Raw genomic sequence first — 14,365 nt, 5'->3', positions numbered from 1 at the left:
TGATTGGTCTTCCGTCGCGTCCATCGAGGCACGGCTCGGCGGCCATGTTGAGTGTGGCCTGGGTGGACTCGCACCTAGCGGGGCGAGGCGGTTGTGCTGAGCGCCGTCTGTCCGGCCCCGCCCCCAGCGTGTTGCGGCGGCCATATTGAGTGTGGCCTGCCCGGCCCCGCCTTGCGGCGGCCATGTCAGCGGAGGGCGGGAACGGTGTGAGGGGAGAGCGGGGATGGAGGGTGCCCGGGGTCAGGCAGGTGATCTGCTTTTATGAGCCCTCAGTCAGTGCACGTTATCCCTGCTGGCTGTGGGATCGAGGCAGGAACCCAGCGGGGGTTCAGCAGGCCCCTGCTCCAGCCTGGAGACAGGCCCTGTGGGGTGTGAGGGCACCTAGGGCCGGCCGGGGTGTGCAGGCCTGAAGCAAAGGCCAGGGGATTTGGCACTAAACCTGCCTCGTTTGGCGCTGCCACCTGGTACAAGCACTGCAAAGGGGTTTTCTTTGCGGTTGCAGAGGACGAGCTGGACCTTAGCCTGTAGTCACCAGCCGTGTAATGGTCTGGGATTGGCTGTGTCCATGCTGGCAGGCCGCCACGGACCTTGAAATGAGGTGTTCGGGCCCCATGGCAGGCGTGCTTTTGGTTTGTGGGGGAAGCAAAGACAAGCTCCTCTTTCCGCAGCAGGCTGCTCCCTCTGAGGGGAGAGTGAATCCTGCCTTACTGCTAGTGCTTTGATCCCAGCCATTCTGGAGGCAATTCCCTAAAACGTTTGAAGTGGGAGGACTGTAGGAAGGATGGACTGACGGGGACCTCCCCAATCTGCAGCATGTGTTTCCCAGCGGGAGAGGGGCTGGGCAGGGGGGTCTGCCTGGCAGACTGGGATGGGAAGAGATGGGCGCTGTGTGGCCCTGTGTCCCCCAAACCTGGCAGTTGGGATTTGGCTCAGGAAAAGCCATCCTGTTGCAAACTGCCCTCTCCTGTCTCTTCAGCCCTCCTCCTCTTCACCAGGCTATCTCCCATACAAACCTTCATTTCTCCTAGGCTCTTCCCTACTTCCTTCTCTCCTGCCTTGCCCCAGTTTCCCCCTTCTTGCGTGGCAGGTGCTCCTGCCCACTTCCCTGAGTCCCCACCTTAGAGCTGTCTATCCTCGGCAGCAGCTGCCTGGCAGCTTGATTTCAGGTCAGGACTTCTAGCTCTGCTGACTGATTGCTGCTCCAATTGCTTTTGGCTGGAGCTGTCAGGGCTCATGATGGACTTTCTCTCTCCAGTTCATCTGCGTTCATTGATGTGGCAAGTCTCCTCTGCTGCAGACCAGACTCATGCATTTGATTCCTGCTCCATGATCTACCCTGCCAGGCCCTGTCCTGCATTTCCGAGTGCCTGGAGCTCCCAAGACACACCTGACACCCCAGAGGTTCATCCCCATTGTGATCTGATGCATGGAGGGGAGAGAAGGAATGTGAGATGACAAGGTTTGCCTGAAAGCAGAGCCTGGGTGGGCTCTGTGCCATGCACAGGGCTGTGCTGTTTCCTCCACCCGCTCAGCATATGGAGTAAGCAGAGAGGACCCGTGCCACCTTTGATCTCTCCTCCACACTTTGCAAGGACGTGGGCTTCCAGCTCTGAGCTGTGTTTTCGTGGTGCTCCCTGGACACGACAAAACTGCTCACGTGGAATGGATGTTGTACTGCCCTTTGATCTCACCTCGCAAGCCCCAGGCAGGGCCACCCTGGCAATGACACTTGTTTGATAAGTCCAGGGTGCTTCGAGCAAGGAGCACTGTGGGAGTCTGAGCTGGGTTAATACCGGCACTCCCATTCCAGGAAAGCTGGGCTTCAGCTCCCCTGAACTTTGAAAACCTGGAGGAAATTCCATGCTTGAGGGGGGGCTGCTCTGACTGGAGGGGGACTGGCTGGTCCTGCATTTGTCAGGGGAGGCTGTGACAGGCACCGCAGTTAACAGCAGGTCATGCTCACGACGACCCCTTGTTCCATGACCTCAAACACTGTGTGCTTGTGGAGGGGGGCTACACCCCTTAATTCCCTCTGCCCCTCATGGGGAGTCATCTTTCGGCAACCCACAAAAGGTGGCTGAAGAGGGGGCATTGCCCCAGACCAAGTTTGGGGTACAGCAGTCACTGCTAAACGTATTGCAGGAATCCCCCTCCCAATGACCATCATTGTCCTACATGTCTCAGTGAAAAACGAGTCCATCTCCTCATTGTGGAATTTCTCCAACATCTGTCATAGATGGATACGTTTTAAGGCCAAAAGGGACTGTTAAATCATGTAATTCGGTCTCCTGCACATTGCAGCCTATAGATTTCCGCTGACTTACAGCTGTATGGAAGCAGATCACTCCTGTTTCGATGAAAGCATCTTTCTCATAAAGGCTCCTGCTCTTGATTTTCCCTGGATACAAAGATAGGGCTGCTCTTGGCAGCTTGTTCTGGCGGCTGAGCACCCTCTCTGTTAAAAACGTGGACCTTCTTTCCAATTTGAATGTGTCTCAGCTTCAGCTCCCAGCTGCCGGTCCTCGCTATGCCTTTCTTTGACTAATGAATCGTTTCACAGCCAGGTAACTGAATCCCTGTTTGCAGGAGCACAACCTGCCTTTTTGTGACATTTAGAAAAAGAAGCAAAGCCACAGAAACCCAAACCACCCCTTTTCTGTATTGTGCTAAAAAAACCCAGGGAGCTCTTCTTCTTTTCAAGGCTCCCCCAGCTGCTGAGAGGGCCAGGCCTTGCTGGAGAGGTTGTTTCATCCATCCTCTTCTGCTTCGCTGCAGATTTCTCCCAGTCACGTAGCTGGATGTGCCCTGTCAATGACCCAGCGTGGTGCACAGCACAAGTGCTGGCAGAGATGATGCTCGAGCGGTTTGCGACCTACGCAGAAGGCTGTTGCAGGCTCCCTGCCCCTTCTCAATCCGCTCTCTATTGTGCTGTCTGGAAGAGCAAAGCTGTCCTAGAAGAGTTAAGATCCAGTGCCTGAGTCTCCACTTCTTTTCGGACTTGTTCGATTAAAAAACAATCAAAAAGTGTTTAAATACACCTTAGAAAAAAACCTCTGTTGTGCATGTCTCCTCTTCTACCTTCTGCAGCACTTCTTAGGACCGCACCTAAGGCCTGCAGGGGTCGGCGGGATGATCTCCCCTGGCCTCAGCGAGTGGAGGCAGGTCCCTCAATTGCTTTATCTTGAAAGCCTCATCCATGTCCCCTGCCAGCCCCTCGGGCTGAAACCTCTTCGGCAGGCAATCCAGAAGTGTTTCCTTTGCTCAGCACGAAGAGATGCTGAGCCTGAGCAGAGCTTTTGTGATAAAAATAATTGTTACTAACAGACAAGACTTTTCCCTGATGGAGAGCCCTTGTTTTCCCTGGGATCAGCGGGAAAGATCCCTGAATCCATACTGACACGTAACCAAGGAAAATATATGTATTTAAAATGATGTTGGAATTAGTTAAGTCAGGTCTCTGCCAGTCTGGATTCCCTTTCCTGGTGGTGCAGGAGAGCAGCCACACAACCAGTGCCACAGCAAGGGGGAAGTGCTCCCAAATGCCAGGTGCAAAGCTGAATGCGAGCTCCTGCTCATATCTTTATTAAAACTTATTTAAATTTAACCACCTTATTAAAGACACATTTTCTCTTTCAGTTCACTGGCAGTTCAAGGCCTGGAAAAAAAAAAAAACCTTTGGAGAAGCAGTTAATCATGTTGAGGGAGTACAAATGAAATGATCAAAAATAGAAAGTGTAGACTGTTCGGTTTTCAAAATGCCATCTAATTCTGCACCTGGGTTGCGGGCGCTGGTAGGGGTGAGACTCGTGTCCCCAGAGCGGGGAGTGTTTCCATTCACCAGGCAGAGACAGAGCACAGAGGCCCCGGCTGGAGACACCGAACAAAGGACATTCATGGCCCAGGGTGACCTACCTGCAAGCAAATCCTTGCCGAGAGCCTGTGCCCCCTCTGGCTACATGGACCATTTACAAATCCAGGACAGCGGGTCACATGGAGATGGAATAATATTAGTTTCAACCCATGATCTTTTTCAAAGAGGAGATGGATTTGGGGGTGTCTTGTCCCCCTAGCAGAAGAGATGCGGTCCTGAGACATAGCCCTCGGGCCTTTGAGAGGAAGGTGTTGAGATTTGAGAGGGCACAAGAGAACAGTATTCACTGTTAGTGACTACATTTAGGGAGAATAAACGAGTGGTGGATGCCATTTCCCTGACCATCAGAGCAGAGAGGCTCTGGAGCAATCTCCCAGATGGGAAAATGGTGGAAAACCTACCCGTTTCCAGGTGGAAAATACCCCATGAAGCATTATTTGGACCTTGCTGAATGGATTGCAAGAGTTTTGCACCAACATCAACATGAATACCACCATGGGGCAGGAGATGCAGACCCCGGAGGGCTCCGTCATTGAACACGTTCTTGTTTCAGCTGAGATATTCCTGGGAGTGGCAGGCGATGCCAGCGCCAGCTGAAGCCCTGGGAAGCCCATGGGGGCTGAGCACTTCTGAAAAATCACGTTTTATGTTCAAATTCAAGCAACAGAGTATCGATCGGCGCGGGACTGCACCAGCGTGGGAGAGGAGGGAGCAAAGCTGCGTGGACAAGAAACATCCTGAAGCCAAGGTTTAAACAGGAGGGGCCAGGATGCAGCTGGGAGCCTCCTCACCCGCTGAACCTCGAGGGCAAGCTGTGCAAAGTGGGGAGAAATGGGCAAAGAATAGCTAAAGGGAGAGCTGGCCTCCAGGTGGGGTTCTGGCCTCTCCTCCAGGCGGGGTTCTGGCCTCTCCTCCAGGCAGGGAGGGAGCACTGAGCCGTTTCTGAACAACACCACAAAAGGGTGACAGTGGGAATCATTGACTTCCCTGAGAAATGTCACCCTGCCGTGAGGGATCTGCTGGGGACATCGTGGAGTGAGCGTCCCCAAGAGACGCTCCTCTGATAGGAACATGTGCATCAGTTTAGGGTTAGGCCTCTGGTCTTAAGGACTTTGCTTGTTCCTCACGCCTTTGGGCCCCCCTGCCTCAGCGATTTCAGCGAGCGGGATACCACCCCAGCGTCCAGAAAACCATCGTTAGGCTCCAGAGTGATCGCGCCCACAGCTCAGGAGCAGAGGCCGGCAAGCCCCGCCCTCTCCCATATCACCCCGCCCCTCCCTCTGCGATTGGCCCACCGCTCGGCGGGCGGGCCACGCAACGCGACGTCCAAGCGAGTGGACGGGACGGGCCGGGTCGGCGGCGCGCCTGCGCGGGTGTGGAGCGGAGCGAGGGCGGGCGCGCGCGGCCGCGGTGTGAGGCGCGGGGGAAGGAGCCCGGCCCTGAGGGGAGCGGCGGTGGCGGAGACACCTCGCCCAGCCGGTTGCGCTTCCACCGGGGCTGCACGCCCGGTCCCACAGCCTTCGTTGTAGGGGGGGCGGGGGGCGGAAAGAAAGCGAGTGAAGAGCGGTCGCGGGTCCCGTCCGCGGGGAGCGGAGCGGAGCGAAGCGAGCGCGGGGCGGCGGCGGCGGCTCCTTCATCATGTCGGCGGGCGGCGACTTCGGCAACCCGCTGCGGAAATTCAAGCTGGTGTTCCTGGGCGAGCAGAGCGGTGAGTCACCGCCCGGCCCGGCTCGGATCGGTTCGGGTCTCCCTCAGGAGAGCGGCGGCGGGGCGGGTTCCTCCCTTCCCCCCCCCCCCCCGCCGCGGCGGACCCACCCTGGTGGGGGCTGGGGTCGCGTCTGAGGGGATTTTCCCCCCCTCTCTTCATTCTTCGTGTGTGGGGGGGCGGCTGTGCCGTAACCCCACGTTATGAGGGGAAATGGGGGTCTGCCGCCCCCTCCCCGACGCTTTCCGTGGGGTGGGGGGCTGCCTCGGGGCGTTTGCCTCCCCCTTGCAGAGACTGCTCTGCCTGGTGGTCGCAGCTCCTTCGGTGGACGGGGAGAGACCGAGCGTGGTTCAGCTATGGTTTAAAAAAAAACCGAAAAATCCCACCGAAGCCCAACGGCCACATCTCCAGAAACAGTTGCTGATTCATTTGATCCCAGCTCCTCTGTTTTTTTTGGGGGGCAGGAGTCTCAATCCCTGGTGTTTTCTATGTAAATATAGCGTTATTCGAAAATGGAGTTACGTCTTGGCAAAGCGGGTCCAACGCTCTAAATATTTAATTCAGTCAATGAGATTTTCTTCCCTGTCTTTGGAATAAAAAAAACCCAAACGATGTCTCCTTCTTTCTCAGTAGAAGGCCTCTATCTCCAATACTGCATTTCAAATCTTCCACCTAGGAGACTTTTCTGAAAAAATGCTCATTTGTCAGATGCTTTGTGTAATCCTGGTCAGATATTGAGCGGTCTTTGACATAATGAGTAGGTGCAAAACATTTTCTGTCTCAGGGTGGGGTATTTGTTCCCTCAGCCACCTTTGGTCTCTTATGTGGTAGGAGATGATGAAATACTAGTCTTTCTTTTTTTTTTTTTTTTTCTTCCCCAAATGACTTATATCTTAGTGTTTCCTCACTCATACGTAGATGAGCTTGGTGATAAGGCTGCTCTTAAAATTATTTACCTATACATCGGTGGTTTCCTTTAGTCTGTTCCTTTCATTTCTTTTTTGTTTTATTTTTTGGTGTTGGAACAGCTTCTCTTCATATTAGGGATTCAGAGAGCACAAGTTCAACTTGGGTATTTTTTTTTTTTGGGTAAGTCACCTGATCTCGTTGGTGAGGTGCTATTTGGCCAGCCATTTTATGAGGATTTTGGAAGAGGGTCATGTGTAAAAGATGCTCCCCCCTAACCCCCCTCTCCCCCCAAGGTATCTGATAACAGGTATCTTAAGTATTAGCTATGAGTTTGCAAAATGCTTGGCTTGTTTTACTGTATTTCTGAGCTTCGATTTCATGAAGCTTTTCAAATGCCTCCATGGAAGGTTGCAGCACCTGGTGCAGATCTTAAATCTCAGCAGCTCTTACTTTACACGTGGATTTCTTGCCTAATCTAGCAGACATAACATCAGATATCTGCTTCCTCTAGTCTTTGTCATTTTTTTCCCCTCTTGGCTAATCATCTGTGTTCATACTGGAAGGTTTTAAATCCTGTTTGTAGGATCAAATCTGGAGAGGAGAGAAGGGATTTTATGGGTATAGCGTAGCAAAATACTTCTAACTAAATATACATAGCACTGCAACTGCTGTCTTGACTGTGGCTTATGGATGGGTTCAGGCTGATTTGAATCTAGCTTGTTAGGGCCCAGCTAGCAGCTGCGGTGTGGGTTTCAGACCTGCCTTTGTCTCGGATCCTGAGCGATGACTCCGTGACTGATCTGTGCTGAACTCTGTGCTAAACGTGGCGATGCCAATGGCAGTGTAGCCCTTGGTGTGTCCACACAGCCCATGGGTGCTGCAGCGTGGGCATGCTCCAACACAGCACTCGGATGATTCTTGTCTCTGATGGAGAAATGGCTTTTTCTGAATTCAGCTTGAATCTCTGTAGATATTGCTGTCATGATGTCATTCTGTCTAATTTTTTTTACTGACCAAAGGGTGTATAGCTCCCATTACAAATGGCTTCTGGAAGAATAAATGCCTTAATAATGTTCTTCTGTATGATGGAGATAATTATAGAAGCATCTCTGATGCTGTAAAGGGAGTTCAAGTGGGCTATGCTTAGATGTAGCTCCCTTTGTCATTTGTTTTGAAGGTTATGGGAAATGTAGAAATAAAGTTTTTATAATAGCAGCTTTCATAAACGAGAAGATCTCTTTGTACAACTGTTGCGCTGGATTGCTGCATTCGCTTCCTGTTTAGCTAAAAGGTTGTCTGCCCTGTTGGAAGGCCATAATTAAAGATACCCTACTGCTGCTGGTAGGGAGGCTGAATGCTTCTGTTTCATTTACATTCGGGGGACTTCACAATGACAAATGAAATGTTATGAAGGGCTACGGTGTCGATTAGCTGCCTCAGCAACCAAAGCTGGCTAATATCAGACCTTCTGTGCTGACTGCATACAGGCTCTTCAATAAATGTGTATTTTACGGCTAAGAAATTCTTAACTGGAGTTCATTACTGTGCAGGCTTTACAGCCCTTCCATGCCATTGTGTGAGCAATGACAGATACCAGAGACAATATCATTCCATGTGAGATCTGGAAGCATCTCCGGATGTTTTCTTCTTATTTGAAAGTGGGATTGCACAGTGGATGCAGTGTCTCATTTTTGCTGGTATCCTCAGCCATATTGTGGGAGTTCAATGTCGTATACCTAGGCGTTCGTGTGGACTGCAGTGATTCTTCCTAGTTATGCTGTTCGTCACTAGCTGCAGATTCTCTTTCCCGTGCTAAGATGCTGGTTTTTTTTTTTAAAAGTCCCTTCTTTCCGTCCTCCCTGATCCCCAAAATCTTCTTGTCTCCCATGTCTGTTACTCACATTGTCTGCCATTTCTGCCTTTATTGCACCAACTCCTTGAGTGCTTGGTGCCATGGCGAGCAAGCTGACACATCGCTGCAGCTCTCTGTCCGTGGGTCCTGCCCGTGCTGATCAAGTCGGTCACTGGTGGTGTGTGTTGGCTAAAGACATCAGGTCACTCACGGCTCCTTTCAGGATTTACTGCAAGTCATTGCCTCTCAATAGCAATATGGTTCTTGTGTCCCCCACGCCCCTCCCCAGCCGAGCCTGGGTACTTGCCGCATGTACTGTGGATTCATCACGAGCCTGCAACATAATCCATGTCCAGCTAGAAGAAGCTTCTCTTTCTTTCTCTCTCTCTCATTTTTTTTTTTTTAACTTGTAGTACAAGGATATAGCATTGGGTGGCTAGCAAGAAGGCAACTTCACCAGCGCTTGCCTTAATTGAATTACTTTTCTCAATGATTGAAGATTATACAGTTTAGCAGTTTTAAATATGCTAATCTTTACTGAAAAGGCAGAGAGAGCTCTGTGCTGAGGGATTAGATAGAGCTATTGTGTATGTGGGGGAAAAAATATGCTTCTTATTGCCTTTGATCTTCTTTTATCAGGTGATTTGCATCAGTCCTAATGCATCAAGTTTAAGAAATTCTAATTTCTGGGTCACATCAGTTAGTGTATACATCACCTGTGTTAGGGTAGCTTGCAGTAAATACGGTATATATTCAAATATTAATAACATCTTTAGTTCTGCCTTGCATAGGAGCACCTCTGCTTCTTAATAAATCGATTTTTTGATTGAGTGAGCAGAACTGAATGCTGGGGTACCACAACAGAAATATTCTTTCGTCACGTGGGTTTATGCTGCAGCTTTTATTGGTGAGCAAGTCTGAAGGGCATTATTAATATGTACAGAAAGCAAAATAAGTCCCTGTTGTCTACGTCTACTGGCATTTCTGTATTGCATAAGATCTTAAAAAATGTTAATTTGTTCTAATTTTCTCTATCAGGAACCAAGATTTTTAATATTGAAAAAACTGATAAGTACCAGATAATAACTTGAGGAATGTAACTGTTTGGAAACCACTAATGAACTATACTGTTGCATAACAATGTTGGTACAGGCACTGCTGTACAGTGTGATGTGTCTTATTAGATAACTGGGGAACTGCAGGTGGTTCATGTGCAACATGAAGCTGGTGTAACACTGGTCACAGTTCAGCCCGTTTGCAGAGACTGGCATCCCTGTGCAACTTAAAACTCCCTTTTTAAGGAATTCTCAGCTTTATGAGCTCCAGAGAGCTGTTAACTTGTCCCGCCAGTGGTTTAAAATCTTATCCCCTTCCCTCCTGTTAATTTCCTAGTGTCTTGGTTTTCCTGTGGCAGGGTGTTCAGATATTTGGGTTTATATTTGGACTATATGTGTTTTCCATGAGTTGCTGAACTTAATTTTCTTGGGTACATCTGGAGGCTGAATATTGCCCCAGTTCTTTCTCTTCTTCATTTCTGAAATAGCCTTTCCTATAGCAATGTCTGGAAGAAGCACATCAGACTTGGAGAAAAAGACTTAAATGTTTTGTGGTGCCTGTTCTCATGGTGCCTTTTGATCCCTGTCTATTTGTGGAAGCCTCTGAAGGAGATAGATCTTTTCTTCAAAGGAAGAATAGCTGCGCCTTTCTGCACTTTGGTGTGTTTTTCTCTCTGTATCTGAAAAATAATTTGTGAACTTGGAAGGAAAGGATCATCTTATCCCTTGATTTAAAATAATGGATTGTGTATCTGCAGCTGTTGGGGTGTTTGGTGGTACTTGACACTTTCTTGGCACATGATCCAGGTTTTGCGAAGCTGATGTCTGAGGCTTTTGCTGAAGCTGTAAATGGGACAAACAGAGAAACAAAGGTGAGGAACCTCATCTGAGGCCACCTCAGCAGAATATCTAGCATTTGGAAATTATCAGAGCCAACAGTTGTCAGCCATTCTTCTCAACTTCACTGATCATTAAAAATCTGTCTTCCATACTCAGTTTGTGAGGAAGTAGCTACCTTCCTATTTACCTGATAATTTAGTCCAGGTGTTTAAAGACATTTGTTATGTTCATGCATGTACAAGTACCTGTTGTATACACTACTGTTTAAGAAAAACCCCAAACCAACAAACCAAAACCAGCAAAAACTGTCAATGGTTTGAAACATGGCCCAGAAGAAATTGAATTTTGGTGTCTCTGTGTGAACCATCAGATTTTTCAAGACAGTCTCCAAAACTCAGCTGTGAGTCCTGTAACCTGCAAGAACAGTTACCTTATGACAGACGAATGTGTTTCTGAAAGGGTACGGGAGCTCTGATGCGTCTCTTCTGGTATGAAGCAGTACAGGACAAGACTAAAAGCACTATTTTGAAAATTAACTTATATAATCAAAATGATTATGAGTTTGACACATCAGTATAAATTATTTATGGAAGTAGTCTAAATTAAAAATGTGTGTCTCGGCAAACAAACAGCAGTCAAAATACAGACTGGCTGTGAAAGTAGAATTTTTCAGGTCTGTTTTCTTGATTTATTTACTGAGCTTACACAAAGTTGGAAAGCTAAATGGATTCTTTCTTTTCCCTTCAGCACAAAACAAACTCTTCTGGCTCTAATATACTGAAGGGCCCAGGGACAATGAACAATTAAATCAATTACTTTACATCGGATATTTTCTTTTTATGTTCAAAGCATGATGGATAAATATGTTTTGGAATATTTGAGTAATATTAACTGAAAAAAATTGACTTTGTGTGTTTCAGTAGTATTTAACTCTTATCCAAATGTGGCCTGGTGCATCACAAAAAAAAAAAAGCTAATCTGGGAAGCAAATATTATATGAAACTAAATCTAAATAAATTCTTTTCATCCATGTGAACTATGTAATGGTTCAGTAACTTTGGGGAGGGGGGCTATGTGCATATATTATACTTAGAAAATATCAAGCTTAGTGAAAGGCCATACTGAATGGCTAAGATCCTTTTGAGATGGAAATTGCCTCTCATTGGTTGTCAACCAGTAAAAATACCAACTTAAGAAAATAACCAACCCTAAATGCAAAGCAGGATCAAAATTGGGGGTTTAAGTGGAAAGGCTTCCTACTCCTGATATTGTATGCAACTCAATGTGATTGTAAAACATGCTGCTGAAGCCTCCCCCTGTTGGATACATGGACCTGTTTTTTTGTGCCACTGAGTTCTTGAGCCCCTTGCTCACTTTTGGCTGCCTCCTATTGAGTCTGTCAAACAGAGTTCAATCTTTAAATTGGGAAGGAAGTCCTTAATCAGCTGTACAGCACAATAGTGCCATTTGTTTAATTTGACTTTTTAGAACAAGGGTGTAACTTTCCTTTTTTGTTCCCTGTTAGCACGTTCCTTCTGTTGGAGGGCTGTAAACCACAATGAGTCAGCGCTGCCAGAATGCCAGGGCATGGTTTCCCAGTCCGCTGCATGTTTTGAAAAGACTTCTTGGACTTATGGCATACCCAGCGTGATGCTAACAGGTTTAGTTACAGTGTGCACAAGGGAGGCTGAGGAATACATTGTGTGATGTCCTGAAGTTTGACTTTTAAAGTGTTTTTACAAAGCCAAACACAAAATACTTGAGACTCTTGATAGTGATGACAATCAGTTAAAGAGAGTATGTGCTCCAAAGTCCCTTTCCTTCTCTTAGGGCATTTTTGTCCACGTTGTAACTTCCTCCTTTAGTCCCATCACAAGGACCAGAGCTGGAAATGCCAGTCTCTGCTGTGCTGGAGTCTTAACTGGTAACTCTGCAAGCGAATCAGCCTGCTTGACCTTGGCTAATTTCATGAGTGCAGGTGCCTGGCTAAGTACAGGTGTACACTGATATCACCCATGGTAGTTCCTTCCATTTTAGTCCACAGAGTTGGGGCATACTTTTAAGTTTCCATGACTTGACTAGCTGCCAGTATCCCCTGGAGATGCCACACAGCTATTCTGAGATTTGCAGGCTCGTAGTGTTCTCTCATCTAGACATGTGTAGGTGTCATCAACACACAGAATTAAGGCTTTAGTTTAAATCTAAAGCATATTTGCCCAGAACTGAAAGAGTTGGGAAGAAATACTGGAGCAATACTGAGAAGCAGGTAGCTATTTGTCTTCAGACATGGCCAGAACTAGCTGCACCAGTGGGTAAACCTGCTAATGAGAAAATATTCTTAACTTTCACTTGGTCTCCTCTATGTCTTGAATTGTGACCACTTAAACCTCTGTACTGTTAATGTTTGCGACCATATAAATGAATGCCATTTATCCAGTTAAGTGACTTTTTTAGTGATTTGCTTCTAGGAGAGCAATCGGCAAGTGGTGCATCAAAAAAAAAAACCCCACTCCGACATTTCTGTAATTAATGCAGAGGCCAGTTTATTCCATTCCTCTAAATGCTTCCTGCTACACTTCCTGTACTTGTCTCTGTCTAGGTTTGAGTTACAGCCAGTTCATTTTCTTAATGTTCTTGATATGTGCAACACAAAGGGAAGGGAAATTAAATGCAGAATAGATGTGTAGCTAAAAGGAGAGGGGCCCTCGGTAGGTGCAGTCTCACCGGCAAAGCTCCAAGCAGTGGCTGATGCAGGACTGACAAGATTCCTGTCAGTTTGATCTCTGCCAAGGGGGTCTAAGTAGTTGCTGCTGGAGTTGGGCAGAGTGAATTCCTGCTAACAAGTCGAGAGCTCGGCTCTGCAGAGGCTCTGAAGCTCTCTGCACAGAAATGGGCAGGCAGCATTGTATTAATCTGAGCACAGAAGTGTTTCTCTGCAGCTTGTAGGGCTAGGCACTTCATTTGTTTTAATGAAGATGTTGCCTTCTCTGGGAGTAGAAAATATTCACTCATTACTGACTCTGTCCTCTTCTGCTGGCACAGAAATGGTCATGAGAAACCCTACTTGTCAGTCATGGGAGGATTTTTTTTTTTTTTATGGCCTGACAGAAGGAAGGCTTAGCAGAGGAATCTGAACTAGATGAGTGATTGAATCATCCAGTGGATGTCTGAGGTGGCGGAGGAAATGAAGAGAACAAAATTTATTGCAAGTGCTGTGAGCAAAAGCATAGCCTGCACGCGGAGGTCAATAAATCTTGGCGAGGGCAGCACGAACTCAGAACCAGGGTAGAGGGCATTTGATTAGAAATGCAGTAAGTGGAGAACACTTGCTTTTGGAAGAGCAACCGAATCTGCAGGTAATGTTTTCTGATGAATGCAGTCAGTGTTGTGAAAGTAGATGAACAGGGCTTAACTTTCATGTATAACGGAATTAATTGGTGGTGAAACACCGTGCTGCAGTGTCTTCTCTTTCAAAGGAAGTTCTGACCCCTTTTTGACTTTACTAAGGCAGTAGTAGGGCAGGTCCTCATGCTAGAGGTTTGCTGCCTTATTTGTCTTGTCTGTATTACCTGATTTCCCCCCCCCCCCATTCCCCTGGTTTCAGATTGATGCATTTGCTGCTGAAGCAGTTTTTGAGTATTGTGTCCTTGGCTCGCTCAAAATGGCTGAAAAATCACTTGTGTCTGCATAAAAGCTAGGATGGCTTTACTAAAGCTGAGCTTCTGCTGCTTACTTGGATAAAGCTGTAGGTGAATCTTTCAGCATAGCAGCTGAACACAGCTGGAGGAGGCTCAAATTAAAATGGCCGAGGAAAGTTTGAGTTTGGTGTATCATCTCAATGAAATCCTAAGGTTTGTTTTTTTTTTTTTTTTTTTTTTTTTTTTCCTGATCTCAGTTTGCCTTACAAAGAGGTCTTCACAGGCTGGGTCTCTTCCAGCCCCTTGTTTCCAGCCCCACCTACCAGTTCAGGTTCTTGTAATTCCTTCACAGCTTTCCAAGCTGCCTCTTAATATCAGTTCTGTGTGTATTCAAAATTATTTTCCTATTCTTTCTGCTCTTTCAACTTCCCATTTTTCTTTCCTAGTTGAGTTATCTTTGGCCTTTTTTTGGTGAGCAGTCATTGATGTGGCTTT

General features: G+C 47.5%; 1 protein-coding gene across 2 annotated transcripts in view; it reads left to right on the top strand.

The window, feature by feature from the left end:
* Positions 1–5,223: 5,223 nt before the first annotated feature.
* Positions 5,224–14,365, top strand: part of RAB6A (RAB6A, member RAS oncogene family) — a 64,342-nt gene continuing 55,200 nt past the window's right edge. The window contains exon 1 of one of the 2 annotated variants that reach the window (XM_030042244.2): positions 5,224–5,579. In XM_030042244.2, coding sequence (XP_029898104.1) covers positions 5,510–5,579 — 70 coding nt within the window. In that variant the 5' untranslated portion in view covers positions 5,224–5,509. The remainder of the gene's footprint in view (positions 5,580–14,365) is intronic. The other variant, XM_030042242.2, reaches the window with a different exon arrangement.

Source organism: Aquila chrysaetos, chromosome 19 (assembly GCF_900496995.4).
Source record: "Aquila chrysaetos chrysaetos chromosome 19, bAquChr1.4, whole genome shotgun sequence".
Taxonomy (NCBI): Eukaryota; Metazoa; Chordata; class Aves; order Accipitriformes; family Accipitridae; genus Aquila; species Aquila chrysaetos.
This window is presented reverse-complemented; position numbering and strand designations above follow the sequence as displayed.